The sequence below is a fragment of the Pseudomyrmex gracilis genome, unplaced genomic scaffold (genome assembly GCF_002006095.1).
Source record: "Pseudomyrmex gracilis isolate BER0280 unplaced genomic scaffold, ASM200609v1 scaffold_198, whole genome shotgun sequence".
NCBI classification, from domain to species: domain Eukaryota; kingdom Metazoa; phylum Arthropoda; class Insecta; order Hymenoptera; family Formicidae; genus Pseudomyrmex; species Pseudomyrmex gracilis.
In genome coordinates this window covers 99,788-121,543 of record NW_018020782.1, presented here as the reverse complement: position 1 = coordinate 121,543, position 21,756 = coordinate 99,788, and the positions used below count along the sequence as shown (strand labels likewise).

General features: G+C 38.6%; 2 protein-coding genes across 4 annotated transcripts in view; both read left to right on the top strand.

The window, feature by feature from the left end:
* Nucleotides 1-3,238, top strand: part of LOC109858344 — an 18,433-nt gene extending 15,195 nt beyond the window's left edge. For both annotated transcript variants that reach the window (XM_020435486.1, XM_020435487.1), the window contains exons 4-5: nt 955-1,243; nt 1,590-3,238. In XM_020435486.1, coding sequence (XP_020291075.1) covers nt 955-1,243; nt 1,590-1,804 — 504 coding nt within the window. In that variant the 3' untranslated portion in view covers nt 1,805-3,238. The remainder of the gene's footprint in view (nt 1-954; nt 1,244-1,589) is intronic.
* A 2,412-nt stretch (nt 3,239-5,650) lies between these two features.
* LOC109858342 (cytosolic endo-beta-N-acetylglucosaminidase) lies at nt 5,651-21,225 on the top strand. 2 transcript variants are annotated; one of them, XM_020435484.1, is made up of 9 exons: nt 5,651-6,622; nt 6,706-6,940; nt 7,040-7,152; nt 7,239-7,413; nt 7,502-7,720; nt 7,816-8,201; nt 8,275-8,457; nt 8,543-8,652; nt 21,074-21,225. In XM_020435484.1, the coding sequence occupies exons 1-9, from the start codon at nt 6,366-6,368 to the stop codon at nt 21,199-21,201; spliced, it is 1,806 nt and encodes a 601-aa protein (XP_020291073.1). In that variant the 5' UTR covers nt 5,651-6,365; the 3' UTR covers nt 21,202-21,225. The 2 variants fall into 2 exon arrangements, with proteins under 2 accessions (XP_020291073.1, XP_020291071.1); XM_020435482.1 differs by having other exon boundaries at nt 5,652-6,622; nt 6,706-7,152.
* The last annotated feature ends 531 nt before the right edge of the window (nt 21,226-21,756 follow it).

The window sequence follows — 21,756 nt, the reverse complement described above, 5'->3', positions numbered from 1 at the left end:
ACTAAGTAGTTCCAGCGTTGACCGCTCGATAGCGCCGCTTACCCGCGCTAGAAAAAATCAGTCCGGGAACTTTCCGGACAAACTGTGTATATTTTCCAATATTTTAGAAGCGTTACGCATTCACAGCCGTGAAAACTATTTAGTTCAGTTCAGAAACTACATAGTTAGAAACTACAAATTCAGTTTTATTAGTTCTCCCATTTGGGAAAATAGTTATGAAATTGTTTTGACGTCGCCATTTGGTCCGTTGTGTTGCGTAAAATGCACGCTTTTGTTACGTCCGGAAAACACTGGATATTTTTGAAACGTTTCAGACACGTCTAAAGCTCCGGTCTCTGAATATTTAAATACGTACGAGACGTCCTATGTACGTTGTTCTTAAATACGTTTTTTTTTTTTTTTTTTTAAATATTATCGCGCCGTCTGGAATATACACCAATTTCCGGAGTTGCGTTATACACTCCCTCTCTAATGATAGGGTATATCTATCTAATTAGTAACTGGTGTTACGTCTGCGTAATTAATAGTTCGGGTTAGTAGCTCGCATAGCACGAGTGTGTGTCGTATAAGCAAGGAGGTCACACCTCTTGAAGGAGGTTCGCATTGAGACACAGGCCGTGCTATGTACATTTCTCGTAAAAAAAAAAAAAGTACACGTGCTTTACGAGAGAAAGAGAAAAGCGCGAGACAAAAATACTTTGTGTTATATTTTAATTTACTTTGATTTGTTAAATTTTCTTGCAAAATGTTTTTCATCATCTCACACACAGAGATAGGAAATTGTTGAATACATACATATTTACATTATTCTCCGAAATGAAATTACATGTGCGCGCCGAGTTCTCTTCCTCTTCTTCTTCTCTCTCTCTCACTCTACACATTTTGATCCAATTAGTTTTTACATAGGTTTTAATTAACTTTTTTACACGCTCGCATCGTTATTTTTTCATACAGATACCGTCTTACGACTCGAATTCGCATTGCCTGTGCGTCGCCGGTGAAGTTTACTGTTGGTGGCAGAATTATAATCCGAGCACCGCCCCGTCGCTTGGCCCGTCTTCCCTGCAATCGACCACGGTGGAGAGCAATTACACTCCATCCCTAGAAATGAGTACGGACATTGTGGACGGCTTCGGAGCTTCCGGCGATTCTGAATTGCAGATTGACCAACGAGGACAAATAGAAATTAACGCCACTTCATCGACCGCGATGTCTTCTCTACCGACTACGTGCATCGTCATGGGTATTAATTAATTTCTCTTGATTAGTCTGTTTCTCTTGTCTTACATGCACTTTTACGTGCATATTTATATATTTATTATCCGTTTTTTTTTTCATAAGATAATACATTATTTATCAAATACTAATACTAACTTGATTTTAAAATTATTTGTTTATATCGCACTATATAAAATACTCTTCGAAAAAATCGTAACGGTTTTCAATTGCAGTATCTATGCTTGTAACCTTTTTGAAACTGTTTCAATTGTGTGTATGAATCGCGTTTCATGTACACATGTAATCCCATGTGCTCTCATCGGCCTTGTGTGTTTGAGAATTCGTATGTATACGCGCTACTTGAATTATAGGAAGAGAGTATCGACAAGGTGAGACTTTACCGCACTCGACTGGGAATTGCATCGAATGCAGCTGTGGCTCTGAAGGACGCGTCGAATGTTCACCAAAAGACTGTGTAGCGTTGCGACCCGAAATGTTGGTCGCTCCCGATATGCCCGAGGCACCTGACGGCGACTTCGAAGTTTTCAATCTGGCGCGGGATCGGGGTATCGACGAGAGTTTCTAGAAACGATTTGATAACAAACTGCAAAACCGCGTGAACTTACTTGTATTTGACGATATCGCGATATGGTTGTAATGAAAGGCACGCAACAGCAATTATGAGAATTTCGTCTAATTAAACGCAATGTGAATAACAGAGTCAGAAATTCCTGGTGAGGAATAATACGAAGATTTTAGCAATTCGAGTATTAAAAAAGAAAATAATATAACGACCTTGAGTTTGTAACAGTTCACTGATCATCGCGAATGAACAAAGAAGACTCGTATCAAAACCCATTAAGTTGGAGATTCATCTTTCAAAGTATAGGCGTACGATCTTATATATTTTTTTATAAAAAAAAAAAAAATAACGCGTATTACTTTCTTCGAATGTGTGAAATTAATAAAAAAATATTTGCGCTTAGTGGGTTTTGGTGATGATTACGTGTCTTTGTGTTCTTTTTTATAGAAGAAAATCGTCTCCCTATTGTGCCTTCAAAGTTTGTCGCGTCATAAATGTATTCAACAAAGTTTCGAGTCAGGCGACGAAACATCGAGGGCGTAGTCCTGAAGGCGCGGTAGCGGAGAAAACATCTTTCTAGCGATAATTTTTTCTATAAAAAAAACCCTCAACGAGTGAGAACAAAAGTGGCTGAACATTTTTTAATGGCCTCATTAATAACCTTCTCGAATATTAACAAACATGTGTATTTGCTACATAAAAAAATCTCTCTGATGACAATTTAGTATTCACTTATTCTTTCACAGAAAGAGGGAGAGAGAGAGAGAGAGAGAGAGAGAGAGAGAGAACGAGGGCTTGATATTTTTTCTGTAAATACTGCGTGGGCGCAAATACTTGGCCTAGATTTCGACTTACGTAGCGATTTATAGAATAAATTTAGTTTCGATATGTAGAAAAAAGAGAGTCATATTCGTGAAACTTACGAAACGAATGTTTTTGTAGACATCGGCCTATAATCTACTATTAAATCACGTATATATGCAAAATATACGCATATCGGTCTGTATAAGACTCTTTACGCGAGACGGCGAAGAATGATATTACTGAGCTTAGTCTCGTTATATTAGACGACAGTTATGAGACTCGATAATACTCTTTGCCATATCTTTATCATATCCTAAGTGAAACTGATCTCCAGTAAAATTATTCTAGTCAAAGTTATATAATTTATCTTATAACGTACCTAAAGGTATAGATATATATATATATATACATACATAAAATACCACATTAAGCGAGTGTATTTATCCTCATATAAAGTGTGTTTGGTTTACATATTAATATATAACTCAATAATAAAGAGAAAAAATAATAGAAATGTTTGTTAAACAACACCGCTTTTGTAAACCGCGCATGTAAACAATTACCGATTTAATTGAATATAAAATTATTAAATTTTCTTCAAATAACAATTTACATATACACGAACTTTCAAACTAAATTTTTTTATTTTATATTTAAAGAAGTGGTTCTATCAATTAAAAAAATACTTCTGCGTTAATGTGTAAAAAAAATAAAAATAAAAATGTACTTATTAGTTAAACCAAACACACTATATCTATATATATTAAATAAACTACAGCAAAGAGTAACAAAAAAATTCTTAGTATTATGTAATAGTTTACGCAGTAACCGCATCTCAGAAATGAATGGCAGTAGAAATGTTCATAAGATTTATATATAGAACACCGTAACTTTTCCCTTACATGTACGAACTGCTACTAGACTTAAACAAGAGTATGTGCGCGTGTTATATAATAGTATTATATTATACACTCATATATATATACATAAATCACCCAAAGAACCACGGAATTAAGGAGAGTAAACATTGTGCGTGTAATCCGCGTCCACGATAACGAGAAATTAGAATTAATTTGATGGAAACCGCAATTTTGTATAACACAGAACATTTAATTTTACAGTGACATTTATCATGTTTTGTTAAGTTGAATTATTTTCTTAACTGGGATTGTACTCGTTCTCCCGCTAGACAAGCAAGCTAACTGCATATTATCTGGTTCCCATGATATAAAAAAAAAACAACGTACAGTAATTTAAACGATTTTGTTAAACAAGTGATATTTTCCGAGCGTTTTTCACGTCTCGGGATATTATTCAGCGCGAAGCGCGAGGTATTTAACGTAGTGTCTCTTTGTGGCTAGAAATTAGAGGAAACCAGGGTAGGGGTGATAAATTGCAGGACCGTAGTTGCATACTTTTTCGACGACGAGAAATCGATTGTTTATAATAGATAGCCGCGTAGGTAGTTTCCAAATGTGATATACAACCCGAGGATAAGTTTGTGTAACAATTTATACAATTTTTAGATTAAGTAGGTTGATGTTCCGCGCCAAGGTCAACGGAAACGTTTTGGAATTATTTATTTCAACGAAATAACCAGAGGACAGAGCGATAAAAACAATACAAATGACAATGTTTAATTTGTCCAATGTGTGCGTTCTAAATTGAAAAATAACCGAAAGAAACTTTAGAACAAAAACGAAAATTTGAAACTTTTGTTGTGTCTTTCAAAATTGATTCGAAAATTCGACGACGCGACTGAAACAGAGAAAAAGAGAAAGAAATCTTCTCGTGTAACATTGTTTTATTTCAAAATCGATCGAAACGATTTTGATTCTAAGGTGTTATATTCACGCGAGAAAGAGAGAGAAAGAGAAAGGATCTTATTATCATAAAATGCGCGAATCAAAATTAATACCTAGGAATTAAACATAAAGTAGTTCTAAATTCGTTTATTTTACAGTGGAAATGACACACACACACACACATCTTCATACATCGTTTTCCACAATTGTCAACGCACTATTATTTTGCATATATCCAGCGGCCTGTCCTGCCCGATTTCAAACGTACGAATAGAATAATCGATAATTACTGTCGGATTGATTACGAGAAAGAGAAGAAATTTTTAGCAGCGAAAAGTCGCAGAATCGATATTAGAAGCGATATTTTTGAAATATCCCTTTTACACGCACAAAGAATTAGTTGTGTGGAATTATATAGAACGTATAGAAAAAACTCTTTCCAGCACCAATATTAACGACAATCCACATCAAATTGATGACACTAGTACACCTTCTCGTTTGCGGAAACTTGTAAAGTTTTTTAGACGAAACGAAAAAAAAAAAAAACAAAAGAGAAGAAGAAAACGGCACATCATTACATACACACGGGACCATCTCCATATGAAAATGAGCGAATCTCATTCATTGTTCGTTTTCGTTCACGTTTGAGTAACGATCTCGTACGTCTTCCAGTCATCTTACGCGCGCGCAATTGTCTATATATATATATACATATTCATATATATATTATTATACATACCACATAAGTATTCCCTGGGATTACACATATCTTCACCAAAAGAATTGTACTCTTGAAATAAAGAAGACTTTCATGAACGTCCAGATGTTTGTATTTTTACCGCCCACACGTGTATAAAATAGTAAATTGCAATTTTTCTGTTTTAAATTTATTTTTAGTAAATATAAAACATTTTTAGTAAACTGTATATAAAAATAAAAACTATATATTCCGCACTTTGAAAAATTATGTGTTTAACAGTATATACACGTGAATTTTGTTTTTAATTAAATTTTTAAAACAAAAGCTTGACTCGCTAATATGGGACGCGATTAATTACTAGGACACTTACACACGTGTTGATAGCATAGAGTGGTGCTTGTATATTGTTGATACTGTAGTTGACACAATGTGGCTTTGTTTCGTTATCACTCGTCCGACCTTGCGCGCCAATATCTATCTATGACGTCAAAAAGTTGGATCAAGCTAGGTTAGATGTCTTAGATTAGGTTATGTGTACAAACATGTTAGGATCATCTCAGCCTGATGTACGGGCGGATGTATGTCGTGAAACCCTCGAGCTACAAAACAGTCAGGTCAGGTCAAGTCAATGTTACGATCTCAGCGAGATAGACCATGTGCAACCATGTGTTACGCAGTGTGTTACGCATAAAAGTAAATAATAACGCCCGCTTTCTTCTTAACTGTGATAGCTTGACGCAAAGATTTACTTATTTGTACCTGTGATATATATATATACATATATTTACATATATATAGAATTGAAATCAATTGTTATTGATGTTTACAAATGAGATATTTTTGATATATCAAAATATACACGTGAGACATCTCCAATTTCCGTCGAGAAAACCTTTTCATACATGTGCTCTCCAATTTGGTAAATAAACCATATAATAAAAGCGAAGCTATACCTTATTTCGCGTTCTCGGCTGAAGCTACTTATTTTACGTTGGAAAAACGTCTCACTACTAGATAGCGGTATCCAAACTAAAGATTAGATAATCGACTCTCGTTAATTCAACCACAAAGACACAGAATTGCACTATCAAAAACCACAGGCCATTTTTTCTTGAATGGATTTTATCGCACCAGTGCATGTGCCTTCCGGTGATATAAAAGAGTTTATTATATCAGTGTGTTGACACTGAAGGACAGAGTTTGAGTGTAACAACAGAGAATGCAAAAGTAGGTAGTGCATCAAACACCACGGACAATGTCGAGTAGCAATCAAGTGACGGAATCGCGTCCTTTTAACACGTTACAAGAATTGTACGATGCCTTCGACAATGGACCGGACAGATCTTGGACGGGACACGGCATGCCAGCGGTGTATATCGCAGAGTCTACGGACTACGTGTACCGAGGTTCGGAAATTAACTCAGGAAACATTCCATTGGAAAAAGTAGACAGAGAGGATCAGCCTAGAACACTGGTTTGTCACGATATGAAGGGTGGCTATCTGGAGGACAGGTACTTGTGTAAAATAGATATTGAACTTAGAAGATGCATGAGTTTATCGTGATTGTCACATTATTGTACATTATTTTTTGCAGATTCTTATGGGGATCCACTTCTCACGACTCTTATGTGTTTTATCACTGGAATGTGGTTGACACATTCGTTTACTTCAGCCACCACTTTGTGACTATTCCGCCTTACGGTTGGATCAAAGCTGCTCACCAACACGGTGTGAAAGTACTAGGTACTGTAATTACGGAAGGGAACAACGACACCTGGGACAAAATTCTAGTATCGCGGGAGGAAACGAGAAGATTTGCGAACATCCTGGTATTGGTTGCAAAGTGTTACCAGTTTGAGGGCTGGCTGTTGAACGTTGAGAATAAGATCAGACAAAACGATATAAACAACTTGATCTATTTTGTTCAGTATTTAACGGAAAGTATTCACAAGGAGATCGAGGATTCCGAGATTATTTGGTACGACAGTGTCACTAAAAACGGAGATTTAAATTGGCAGAACGAACTCAACGACAATAACAAGTAATTAAAATTTAGTAACGTTTCCTGTTATATTTTCATCACATTTCTATTGTTATGATTTCTAACGGCACATTTAATTGTTTTAGAGACTTTTTCTTAAACTGTGACGGCATATTCTTGAATTATACTTGGACGGAGTTGCAACTCAGCAACAGTCATGCGTTAGCGAAGAATTTAGGTCGCAACATTAAGGATATTTATGTAGGATTGGATGTTTGGGGAAGAGGATGTCCAGGCGGTGGTGGATTTAACTCCGCATATGTAATTTCTGTTTGTTTTAGTCGCATTTTGTCGCACGGTAAAAAAAAAAAAAACGTGTAATAAAAACTATTTTTTTTTATTATCACAGGCGCTGAATTTGATACGGAAACACGATCTTTCCGTAGCTATTTTTGCACCAGGCTGGACGCACGAGTACTTTGGACCCGGTACCTTTCAAACACTGGAGGATTTATTCTGGGCTCAATTGTTTCCGTATTTGTACGTACACGTGCCCATTTACGACAACGAAACCTTCAAGACGTCTTTCTGTCGAGGCGCCGGTGTCTGTTATTATTACAACGGCGAGGTATAAAATTAACCTGGAAAGTTGAATAACATGCGAAATATAACTTGGCGCTTTAATATATACATGTGTTTAGCTAATTTAAGACTGATATTCAGGAGCACTTCGAACCGTACATGATGAATGGCGAGAGAACACGGGAAAAGAAAGCGTTTTACAATTTGCGAATGCAGCAGTCTCAGCTCTCAGTTCCCGTGCCGCATTTGCAATTTACGCAATCCACGCGACGAGTCATTGAGAATAACGAAGATGATGAACGTAATAATGACAACAGAGGCGACGGGGATTCGAAGAAAGTGCAAAAGCGTATAGAACGTGTCTACGAAAATGTAAGAAACGTTATACGAGTGATCGATAACCTCGTCAGTTTCGAAGACAAATCGCCCGTACCCAACGTTAATACTTTCGAGTTTTGCAATGAATTCTCGTACAAAGGCGGTGGATGTTTGAAATTGACTACCAGAGATTACAGATTATATCACAGGTGAGAAGAAAATTGTGTCTTAACAAAAATATTTCTAATGTCTCGTCAATTACAAAATTATTTTGTGTTACAGATTATTTTTGGTACACATTGACTTCAAGCAGGACATCCAGGCGACGATCGTTTACACAGGATTCGAAACAAACGCTCTGGAGGACGATTCTCGCAAAGATCCCGTCCTCGTTGTGGGCAATAACGGTAATTTGAAATCGATTCTTCCGTACGAATCCGTCAGAATAAACAAGTGGAAGAAGTGGTAAGTTTATGACGAATTATCAACCGAGATTGATATCGACTCTCGCACTTGACTTGTATTTTTGTTGTTTTTTTTTCTTTTACAGCACTTATTTGACAAACCTGAGGATCGTGGAAGAGATCGGCGTGTCCTTTCAGGTGGACTGCGATTGTTACTTGGGCGAGATCGTTTTGGAAAAGAGAGATCAACGTTTCGGTGAGTGGAAGAAACATAGCAACTGATTTAGCACGACATTGAGCGCATAGCAAGTGCATTACGTCATGATAAAAGTATATATCGTGAGTCTCTCGACCGCATAAAGAACCGTTCCTTGGGCGCGATCACACCCCAGGTGTTCTCCTTCTCATTCTCCTCTCGTGTCTCCTTGTCTCCTTCTTCTTTTTCTCCTCCTCCTTCTCCTTTTCGTCTCTCAATTAAAAGTCACTCGGGTGAAAGGAACACGGTTGTTCCCCGGCGATAGATCGGCCGTTGGATCTCACGTGTTACTCGATTGTTTGATTTTTTTTTTTTTTTTATCGATCAAATGAAATATTCCAACAAAAATGTCACCGGAACAAGTAAAAACCGCCCATTTGGATTTTAATTCGGCGCGATCATTATATTCGTTATTTACTTTATCGTACAAGCTCTCTGCAACGATAAATTAAACATTTTTAATATATCCGAAACAGCGATCTGCACTCTACAAAGGTATCTCACATTCTTTTCTCGAGGAATGTGATTTGTTGTAACGGGAAAATGTGCTGGGCTGGAGAATCAAATTCTGTTTTCAGCGCGAACAAGAACACTTTGTGTAGCCGAATTGAGTTGGTGTTGCGAACCAACGTTGGCGTTTGCGCGTTGCCACGATTAAAACGAACGGTATTCGCGGCCGAAGGAAGTTGCGCCAGCAACGCGCGCATATTTATTATCCGCGAATTGATACGCGCGCATCAATTATCACGCGCCACCTACTCGAGAAGATGCGATGTATGCAATAATATGTGTTTGATTGCGTTGAGATTTTCCGTGGGCCATTAGCTCGCACCAACGTTTTCTAATGCTTTGCGCAATTAGCAACGTATGTGGCAACACACGTGGATGCGAAGTTACCGAGTGTCACTGTGAAGGGGAAGAGGGAAGAAAGAAAAAAGAGACTTTGTTTAATTTTGTGAACACAAATTCTTTTTCTTAATGAAAACTGTTAGGAACATTTATTTAAATAATAATAATTAATCGGACTGCGCAATGAATTGCTAAAATTTATTTGTTTGACAAAATGGCGCGTTTTTAACTTTGTATAATAACACTTGTGCAATATTGGATTTTATTGTAACTAACACATTTGTGCGGTTAACTAGTAGAATGCGCGATGAAATCGTAATTTCGAGCCCGATTACGTTCGCCGATATCACAACAACCCGAGAGAACGATCCGGAGTTTATCGATACGTCTGCGGTTTCGGGGTTGGATTCTTTTGCGACACGCTTCGACGTTTCAAGTACTTCGCACTTCGCACAGTAAACAGCACGTTAACCAATACTCGATCTGCCGTTTCACTTTTTAATTGCGTCAGGCATCGATTTCGATCACTTTCTCTCTATAGTAGATTTGATGTTTCCGACGAACACGGATGTTCCATTGTGTTGCCGACGTCCGTTGTTTTTGTCAAACAAAATTAAAGAATTATTAAATCCAAATCAATCTTTTTAATCAATCAATCATTTAATTACTTTAGAGAAAAGTTTGATTTCTTTTTTAGATTAAAGAATTTTTGCAACACGCCGCGAAAGCAATATCGAAAAATAATTGTTTCCTCTAAAGTTTACGCGATAGTTTACGAAATAAATAATGACGAAACAAGCGTCCGGCAAAAATTTATCGATTGTAGACCATTTTGACGACAATTTGATATGATTTAACGATTCGAAAATCTCGCGCGTACGATTGATCGTAATTGTCGTCAATTGGACGCGCGAAGACATCGTCGAAACTTTAGATATCGATAAATTAACGGTAATTCGCGTGTGCGTTATATACCCCCGCGGGATTCGCAATATTATTGTTACGGGTTTTGCAAGAATCTCTCCTCAATATAATCTCCCTCTTTCTTCTAGCCGTGGACGTTTCTTCTTGCGGAGGCCGGGTGTTCGTATTTACAAGGCGGGATCAATGACATCTCATTCCTGCATTTTTAATAGAAATGAGGTGTGGATAGTTTTGTACGTACATGGGATTTGTATGAGAAGGAGTGGACGCTAGAGAGTGGGTGTTGAACTCTCGATACGCGACTCGCTGCTGACATACAAACTTCCCTTCTCGTGTCTTTACGTCGTTCGGAAAAACGACTCGTGCTCTTCAACATCAAGAAAATTTGCAATTTTCGTGCGTTCGCATTTTTTTTCGAACGAATGATAAACATCCGCTTGAAGATTCATTTTCACGCGAAAATCTCCGACAAGTTTTCTTGTATCGCCACGTACCACGTTATCAAAGAAGTTGAAGATCGCTCGGCAATTAGTTTTACATCTTACGCAAACCCATTGAACACATTTGTTACCGCAAAATAATTTAACAATTAACCACGCTATATTATGTTTTTTTCTCGCTTCTCGTCCGATCTCACCGCGATCTCGAGCGAGATGTAAAGGCGACGAGGAACCGTCGAGGCGGCGGTTTGAGTAACGACGCGCGACTGGGAAATACACTTTCAACGTTGCAATCATCGCGGCTCAACAACGGCCTTCCTCTTCCTTCCTGGTTCTTCGATTCTTCGTAATTCGCCAACTAGTTCTTTTTTCGAAGAGAGTAGGACAGCGGCGAACTGTCTGTCTGTACTGCGGTCGCGAGCTGTGTAATCGCTCGCGCTATGTCTCCGTCGATATCGTGACGTGAAAGTAAAACGTTTCGGTCGCGGCCGAACGCGAATTTAAAACGCATTTTCTTTCTCCGCGTGACCATTCTCCACGATCGTTGTCAATGTTCGATGCGCGCGAAAGGACGATCCGATTCAGATACGTTTGCGTTCAAATATTATTTGTTCCGAAGTAGCGTACGAAAACGAGTGTGAAATCAAGAAAAAACCAAGTAAACACTCAGAGACGCGATTGGTAGACGCGAATTTAAAACAAAAGTTTTAGATTAAAAATGAGTTGAAATTAATTAGTCGCAAAAATAAAAGATATCTTCGATATAGTCTTGGCCGTTGTATCAACCGAACACACAAAATATGTGAACAAATAATTAAAAACAAAAAACAATAATTGTAAAATGATTCAAAGTGCAAAAAATTATCTTCATCAGATGAGGAATGTGTTGTTTTGCGGTTGACGGTAAACAATCTTCTAATATCCTTGAAAAAATTGGGATCTATGTTTGTCGACGACTTAAAATGCGCGACATATGTCGGTCGTTTTTAGCAAAATTTACTCGAAGAATACAAATAAGCGCGTGCGTGACGCAAGCGCGCACGTCTGTTTGTTATTCTATTCATAAACAAGTGGAAGGACGACGACGTGGAACGAGGAGCAGTCTCTTACTTTGGAGAGAAAAAACAAACGCGGTTTCATTCAAACAAGAACAAAGTTATTATCGCGAGTATCGCAACTGCATCGATCCTAATCGCAAGAGGGAATATATTCAAGAGAAGAAGAGTTTCTCTCTGTGGAAGAACTCGCGGAGGTATTTAATAATCGCGAATAAATTTCCTGCTGCGTGATGATGAATAGAACAACACTTTCGGTTACACGATTGCCTCTCCTCCGCTCTTCTAATTCTCACGTAATTACGCGTGCGTACGCGATTATGATTACGCTGATGCAGTTCGGGAAAGATATGGAACAGATTAACGTGATCGTTTGACATTTCACTGTCGCTTTCTTCTCGTGGTGTGTGCGTAATTATATATTGTGAGAGAATGACGCTTTATTATTATCTCAATGTGGAGATATACTACAATGGATTGCAAAAAGGGGAACACAAACCGAGATTTGTTCTCCGAGAACGACGCGCGCGATTGTAAATTTTTTATCTCCTTAAAAACGCGTCTGTTACATCTAATCGGATTATTTTCTTTCCGCGTTGTATATTTTCTACTTAAACGATCTTTTTTTTTTTTTTTCAAGTATTCTATTTGCATACGCGGCGATGTGTAAAAAGTCAAGTAGATATACGTGTGTCGTGGTTAATCGAAGAAAAAGCAAGATTGATTGATCCGCCGCTCTCGATTGATCGGCACCTGATCTCGAGCGATTAGCCTCAGCGAAAAAAAAACGAAGAAAAAAAAACCAAAACGACGTGACTAGTCGCGACTAGTCGAAACTTTCGCCGTCTGCGTTTGTCGGTTGCGGCTATTGCAATTTCGCTTATAAACACGGCGGCGCGTTTCAGAAGTGATTCCCGGGACAAATGGAAATCGTTTCAAAAGACAATCTGTGTATGGTACGCCGATGTACGCGGCGCCCGATTCTCTCCTTCGGTTCGGCTTCTCTTTTCTCTCTCGCATTTCTCCGCTGGATGCCGTTTTAGAAAGGCAAGCGCAGAGAAACCTCTAGAAACGAGCAGAGACTTCTCATCTCGCGCGCACATGCAGTGCGCGCGAGATCAGTGGTGTACCCGCGCCAACTACTGTCGGGATTTCGCTTTGTCATCCAGTTATTCGCACACTAACGCGTCGAGCGCTGGCATTTAAACGGAAACAAAAAAAAAAAAACATGACACGCGGTTATTAGATATGCAGACGGTTTTGTTATCGCGACGTTATTATATATATATCTCTCTCTCTCGTAAAAGTGTCGGTTTTGCTCACACAACTCCGTACGCAGAACGGACAATTTCCAATTGTGTCGAAACGCGTGTTTGCTTTTGACAAAATCTCACACGAGCCAATTAACCGCGCGTTGACTCTGTTGCCAATTTTGTTACTTGTATTTATTTTTTGTATCTTTAAACCGCTGTGAACGTTTTAATTTATGTCTTTTTGCGGTTCGACCTTTTTATTATTTTTTTTGCGGTGAAAACGAGTTTTACGGATTTGTAATTTTCTATCTCGAGACAATGTCGTTGTTGCTTTTTTTTTTTTAATAATCTACATACGTTTTTTTTCTTGAAATTCTTTCACTGAATAATACATTGATCTTTCCCGCATATTCTCCTCGATAATCATTTTAATCATTTTCTCGCACGGGAATGAGAGATGCAATTATAACGTCAGGCAAAAACACACACGCGCGCACAAGAAAAAGCGGGGATATTATGTCCGTTTTACTCGATGCGATCATATAGAATTATCCAAATTAAAGCCGACGGCACGAACGACGCGATAAATTATTCATCCGTGCGATTATCGTTACGCCGATAAGTCAGACATTAGAAAGTCGGAAGTGAACCGCGCGCATTAAAACGGATGGCGATTTCATTAACCGCGGTATGTGCGTGTGCGTGTGTGTGTGTATTGTGTACGCGCGCGCGCGCGCGCCAGGCGCCATCGTTGAAATTCCACCTGACATAATTTGAATTGCGTGTTACTCTGATGCAAGCGCATTCTTCGTGCTAAATTAGGTTTTGTCGGTATGTACCGAGAAATTTTGCTTCCAACATACCGGAGATACACGTGTAAAAGTAAATGGAAAATTTTAGGGAATCCGTTTTAAAACGCGCTTCTGAAAATAATGTCAGTTCGCGAATTTCAGGTTTTTTTTTTCTTATTCAAACGGCGCGTCTTTCCGTTCCTCCCTCGAAATTGTTGTATTTTATTAGTTCGACATTTCTTTCGGAAAATACAAAAAAAACAGATGTAACATTTCTGCGAAATATCGGACGCACGAATCGCGTCGCGCGACACAGAAACCGAGAAATAAAGGGAACAAGGAGGACAATAAATTATTTTGTCTCTGAAAAAATAAAATGTTCAACTTTTTTGCAGCCTCGAAGACTGAGATTATCTTTTTTTTCTCTTCTGTGTTTTTTTTCGGAAGAGAACGGAGATTTCGCGCGTAAATCAAAAACAAATCTCGCGCGTGATAGTAAACGATTCTTCTTCTTCTTCGCACGGCACTGTATACAGGCAAGCGGAGCTCTTGCTGTATGTGGTACATACTTAGGTAGAGGTAATGGCCGGGGCACGATGCGATGCGATGCGCGGCGTATACGCAGACAGGAGCAGACATATTTCAACGACGTGTATATACCCTCGGCGAGGAGGATACCGTAAAGAAGCGCGCACGATTAACTTTTCAGTGTGTCGGACCGCGTCCAACTTTATACGCGGCGCGCCGCGTCGTTCCACATGTATTCCCCGTGCACATTGCGGAATAATTACATACGTGCATCAGCACATGTTCCGGAGATGCATTTAATATACATCGCGTTCCTCAAAAAGAACATCGCGGAAATACATTTAGGTTTTTATTATTACACACACACACACACACACACATTAGTAAAATATCTTCTCTCTCTCAGACGATAATTTGTTTCGGATAGTTGTTTTCCATTTACCCTAATTGATTATCATTCATAGAAATTGCACTTAGTTTTGTTTCTACAAAATTTATTTATTTTTAATTTTACTTCCTTAGATTGTGGTCACGATCGTCGCATTTAAATGTCGTCCGAAATATTGCAGAGTCTTCTCTGTGACAGGTGAATGTCCCAATGACCGAACAGGCGCACCACTGGTTAAATATTTATTAAAGAAATAATTTGTAATAAAAATATTTATATATGTAAAAAATTTATAGAAATAGCAAGAAAATTAGTTGCTTAGACACGCAAGTAAATTAGTAATTATATTAGGAAAAAAACGTTTTACTATATTATATGACTGGCAAGAAAACTTTGCTAAGCTTATTAAGAATTTTATTTTGTGCCAGCAAAACGTCGTTTCGTTGATGAAACAAAAAATTGTAGTAGACTCAACTTTTTCTTGATAGCCGTGTAATATCAAAACTTTTTTTCCTAATGTAATTAAGTACTTGGATATCTATCTACTTCTTTAATAAAAAGTTGGACCAGCGGTGCCTCGTCCCGTCGCATCGGTGCGATTTATCTTTTAAAAGGATCAGCTTTTCGAGGAGAATTTTTTTAAACGCGCTCGTTTGTTCTTAAGTTCCAGCAAGTTCTTCGCGGCTGCTAAGTGCGCGAATGCGTCGTGTATACGAGCGATGCACATAAAAGCTCGCGTGTGTGTGCATCAGTGCCTCTCGAGGCGAGAAGATATGCTCTATCTAGAAGGTTGCAAGAAGCATCGGTACGTGCACATATACGCTCGGTGCGCGAAGAGAACTTGTTAGCTGTTGGTAGACGTATTACCGGGACGAGAACAGAAAAATACGAACGTGCCAATTTTTTTTCTTTGTTTTACACCTCGCGCTTATAACACCGCCGTGTGCGGAAAAATGCGCGTTTTTTCTCCGAGACGTTTATCTTCAAATCATTAACTTCGATTACATGCGATTCTCCAGTGATGTACCTGTAACCAGGATGTTAATTCTCACGATCTTCGTTGAATTACATTATAGCAACAACAAGATTGCGAGAGAGAGAGAGAGAGAGAGAGAGAGAGAGAGAGGAGAGAGAGGAAAGAGAGAGACTCGTAATTACGCTTAAATAAGATACAGAGCGAAGTGGACGTCTCATTTTTTCGAAAAACTCTGAAATGTTCGCCTCAGAGAACGCAGAAACGCGGTGAAGGGAAATCGCACATGCCCGTGTACGGGAAAATATAATAAAAAATACTTATGAATTAATTAACCGACTCTAATAGGAATACGTATAATGAACGTGTATAATTCGCGGGCGTAACACAACTGCTAATTACATTAGAAGATATACAAAAGATAACGAAAAAATCTCTGTCTGTTTTTATGAAACAGCAATGTTTACTTACTTAAAGGAGAATAAACGCGGTGAAAGGAGATACGCACGTATGTAAAAAAAAAAAAATGCTAATTAAACGATGGAATTCTGTAAGAACAAAGGTAAACAGGTTACACGACGATGGATGGTGAAGTGTGTGTCCGCCTTAACTCTCTTACCCGAGCTCTCTTCGACACTTCGTATTCTTGAGCCAACACTCGGTACTTTGATTGAAGAGGATTCGAGCAAGAGAGTGGAAACACTTGCGACATACGCGGCATAACATCATCCGTCGTGTCGTACAATGTGATTTGTACCTTTATTTATTTTCAAAAACGGAGGAGAATTTATATTCCAATTTAAATTTCGTGTTAAATACAAAATTCGATTCCTCGAAATGTATCGAGAGAAAATGGTCAATGAGAATTCAGGGTGTGCGAAATATAATCGAGATCAAAATTTATTATTTTAATTAATATATCGTCTCCGCGAGACGCGTTCCGACGACCGTACGAATTCCCGACGGTCAATTTTCAATTTCTATGCAAAACGGTACAAATATATACAATTATAAAAATACAATAAATTTTAAACTCGTGAAAGTTCACAACTGGCAGGTAGTTTTTTAAGGTCAGTACGAGAGCCGATGCGCTGGATGTACGCGCAAGTATATTTTTATACGTGTAAATTAATACAAATATAAAAGTACATTTTTATATTTGTATTTTTTACGTGTAAATTAATAAGTAATTTGAAATTCGAATTGATTTCAATTCAAAAATTCATTTAAGATGTTTAATTTGCGTCTCCAATACATAAGTTACTCATTTTTTATCCCTCGATAAAATTGAGAAAATTCATTGCGAAAAAGAAATCTTAGATCAAGAGAGACTCGTTATCTTAAAATTACCTGCTAGTTATAAAAAGTACAAATTAAAAAAACTCAATATAAGATAAATTCAATTAATTTCGTACGCGCAACTTAACAAAAATTCGTCGGCAAGTCGCTTTTTCGCGTCGTAAAATTTTTTCTCTCGAAAATAGACGCTTCTTTCCGCTTCCTCTTTAAAAAGAAGATCGGTTACTTAACTATTATTCATAGGATTCATCGCTCGTTATATTCTTCGCTCAAAGTTACGCCGCGTTAATCTCGCGTCAATGGAATTTGTAATAAAACAGCGTCTTCTCGCGCACTAAAACAAAAAAAAAAAAAAAAAAAACAGCAAGAAACAGAGGAGTTTTTGACTCCGAGCGATCCCGCCACGCTTGGCAAATTACAAACAACGCAAAGAGGCAAGAATATAACTGCATTTTATACAATAACACGAGCGCCGCAGAGTTAAGAAACCATGAGAAAGAGGAAGGAGAGCGAGGATGTAATCGAGACTGCGCTCGGGTTGCAACTCACTGCTGCGGGAAATTCTGTAAATTTCGCTACGAAAGAGATGTGTGTAATTTTAATAAATATTTGTTCGGATTTTTTATTTCAAGAGAAGGGAAGAGACTAAAGTGCACGGACAAGAAAAAAAAAAAAGTAACGCGGCGAGCGAAAAGCGTGTATGTAACGAACGAGATGTGAAAAGATCTAGTTAGGAATATGAGAAAAACGCGCGCATGAGAGCTCGGGAGCGGATTCCAAGAGAGCGGAGCGTTTAAATCGCAAAAAAAAAAAACAAATAATTTTGTGGTGCATACCGGACTCGCGTGTGGTACGTGCGAGTGCAGCGCACACGCGTGCGTTTGTATACCTGTGGGCGCGCCGCCGCGTGACTTTCTCAACGCGCGCGGATTTTTTTTTTTTTAGCGGGAAATAAGTAATAATTTCGCGATCGATCGATTAAAACCGATCCGCGCGTGTGGAGTTGGTTGTCGTGACAACAGGCGAACAAAGTGAATTTAAAACAGTGACGATTTCACGTGTTCAACCACCGGAACGATCGAACTGACTCGTCGAAGTGACGGATTTCTCATTTTAAATGCGGAAACGTTCCGAGTGGCTATTTTTTTTCTATTTTAACAAGAACGATAAAAACAAACGCGGAATATTAAACATCTTTGTGGCCGAAAGCTCTTTTTTTTTTTTAAATTAATTGTTCAAGTACGAGAGAAACTGAACGCAAAACGTTTTCTATATCCGTCAAATTGACGTGAGCGAAACCGGGCGTGCGTTCAACTCTGTTCCAAGTGTTGAATAAGAATCTCATCTCTCGCGGCTATTGTTGTCGAGAGAATTGATTTTGCGAATGTCAACAATAATAATTTGCGTTACACTGTAGGTTTCACGCTCGGACCTGATAAGGGCAAACCGAAACGGAATCCCTCCTCCATCTTTTCGTTGACGACGAGAATGCGATTGATATTTCTGCGTACGCATTGTCGCGATCGCGCAACCCTCTCGTGTGTGTGTGTGTGTGTGTGTGTGTATGTGAACGCGCGTATTTTCCGCCATCGAAAGGCGTGTAAGGTGATCGATCTCTCGCGTCAATTTCGCAAATTCCGACACACGCGGCGAAGTGGAGGAATCCGGAGAAGGAAAAGCGAACGGGCGGGCGGCAAAAGCGAGAGAGAAAGAAGGCTTCCTTCGAGAGATAACGGGGGAGGGAGAGGAAGGGGAGTGAGTGCGAGAGAGGGACGCCGCAGGAGTACAGCAGGTACCTACCTGCAACCTACCTGTGTTCCCAACTCCAGTCACCGATCGAACACTCGAGAGATCGGTCACATCATCGCCGATAGATTTCCTTCGCGACCCCGCGGGTGCGCGCGATCGAGAAGAGATTAAAAAACGATCGCGACGGTGTATGTGTGTTTTTTTTTTTTTTTTTCCAGCGGTGCGAGATACTCTGGAACGATTGTATATCGGACGGACGCGAATTGAAGGAAGCGGTGATATGAGACGCTGGTACGTCTAATTGAGGATTTTGTTCCGCGCGAACCAATTAACGGACTCTTATTGATCGAGGAGAAGGTACGCGATGTTCTCCCCTCGTGTGTTCGAACGATTATATTCGTGTGACGATTTCTCGATACGATACGAATTTCGCACGCGATTGCGCGAAAAAAAACCTAGGTGCGATCTACGTTACAAAAGCGATTCACGTTTTTTTTCCCCGCGATCGAGAAAAGACGATGTTGCAGGAGAGCGAGAATTTCAATCGCCGGAGCTAAAGTTGACGTATCGATAACTCTCGCGGCTTATTTGCGCTCGTATAAACAATCGGAGACTGTATTGTGTCGATCCAAGAACTTTTTTGCAGTTCTTTGTAAACGCGTATTTCCAAATTTTTCAACGTAAAACGAGTAAAAATGGGGGAAAAAAGAATCGATGTGTGAAAGCGGTAAAAATGTTCTCCGCTTAAATTGCGAAACGGATTGCGTTTAAAATCGGATACGGAGCAAAAGCTGGGAAAACAATCGAGTGAACAAGTGCGGAGATTCCGCGCGAGTGCTGGCCAATCGTGAATTCTCACTCCCCGGTGAATGTAATAATAATCTCCATCAAAGCTCCTGAAACGCGCGCGAGCGCGCGTTGCTCTGAAATACCTCGGCGGGCCGTGGTAGTAAAGAGAGGGAGGTCCGTTACCTATGTTTATTCACGAGCAAAGTGGAAGATTCGACTAGGATGTTCGCCGTGTTCAAGTCGGTGTTGCGATTAACTCTTAAATTAATTATTATCATCGTTCTCCGGAAGAAAAAACGCGAATTTTTATATTTTATGCTAAAAAAAATGAAACAGTTTTGAAACTTTTAATCGTATTCATTAACATTCGATCGTATGGAAACTGGTTTTGATTATTATTTATATTTAAAAAAGAAATTTACACAATTCGAGATAATTTGGTTTTTTGGTAAATATATATATATTGTAAAATCACGGATAGACGTCAAAAATGACTGACGAGTCGGACAGACTGGGTCTGTGAGACCCCACGTGACTTTAAAATCAAATATCTCCGCGAAAAGTCAATATTTTTTCACTTTTGTCTCATTGAGTCGAAAGTTTGAACGATTTTGCGTCGATAAACAAAAAATAAATTGAAAAAATCTCTGGTAGTGACGAATATAATAAGCGTTTAAAAAAGAAAAACTAATTTTTACCGGAAACGTCGATGCGCAATTTTCGAGTGGGTCTGGAAGACCCATATCTATCTGTGAAAGATTATAAATAATATTGTTTTATTGATTATCATATTTAAAAACACTTATTTACAGAAGTCTTGAGATAATGTGTTTTTTTGGTAAAAATATATACTTAAAAAAATGTCATTGGAATTCTCTGTACATTACGGTATAGTTATTTTCACTCGCGTAAGTTTACTATACGTCGGGATTGCTTGTTGAATTAATTAACGTGCGATTGAAATAAAATACGCTTGATGGTCAACAAGTCGGAGAATCGCCGTGCATATCTTCGTTTTAATTTCAAATGAGCAATTTTTGCGTCTGACTGTGTGACATTGATAAATGCCGTCGATATCAGAATTTTGTTCTATATATAAATTACTACAACTGCGCGTTCCACAAACGAATCTAACCATGACGATCTTGAAACCGGAACTCGTTTTGATTTGATGCAACGACGCTTCGCGACAGCTAGAATAAATGATATTTAAGCGGAGCGTAGGGTTTTTAACGATGTAAAAATGATAAGTAGTTAATGAGAACAATGATGGTTTAGTTATTAAAAAGAAACTATGTACCGGGCGGAAGGAAAAAACTACATTGCCGATAATGATTCGCTATCTTTGTACAAACAACGGTATTCTCTCTTCTTTTTTTTCAGATAATTGCGATCCTGCGTATATTACCAGCCGGATTAGCAATTACCACATTCAACGATCTGCTTCAAATTCGACGGAGCGCGATCGTTCGCCGTCACAGGAGTTAGATCGAAAATCGCCGACAGTTTAGAACAAATTCATAAGATACACGTCGAGGCTACGCAAATTATTTTTTTTACACAAACCTCTTACGCAGCCTCTAAGAGTTCAAGAAACAAAAAAGCATAATTGAAGCATAATTTGTGTCAGAGACACGATAATTCAGTATTTTTGTATATCTATTTTCTTAGGATACCCATAATAAAAATAAAAAAAAGCAAATAGATCGAAAGAGGATTTTACACCCACAGTATTTTAAAGTCGATTACATCGTACTTTTGAATTTAAATAAATAAGTAAAAAAAACACAAATTCGCGAATACTACAAAGAAACAGAATACGCTAATGAATTCAGCGCCGCCGGTGTTGAAAATGTACCGGCACGCGATCGGGTTCGATGCAACGTCAACTGAAAACTTGTGGAAATCTTACAAATCGAGCGGAAAGCAATTGAAACATTGAAGAAATTCAATCTTCCGTAAAAATCTCGAGTCGAGCGGCGATTCTTCAACGAAAAGACGAAATTACGAGGAAATTACGGGAAATTATTTCCGAACGACGGAGAAAAGAGACAGAGTGAGATAAG

Excerpts from the sequence above, each read along its gene's own strand:
- LOC109858342 (XM_020435482.1), top strand. The coding sequence starts at position 6,366 with ATGTCGAGTAGCAATCAAGTGACGGAATCGCGTCCTTTTAACACGTTA. Across the intron at positions 6,623-6,705 it reads GGTGGCTATCTGGAGGACAG|ATTCTTATGGGGATCCACTT; the intron begins GTACTTGTGTAA and ends TATTTTTTGCAG. Across the intron at positions 7,153-7,238 it reads GAACTCAACGACAATAACAA|AGACTTTTTCTTAAACTGTG; the intron begins GTAATTAAAATT and ends TAATTGTTTTAG.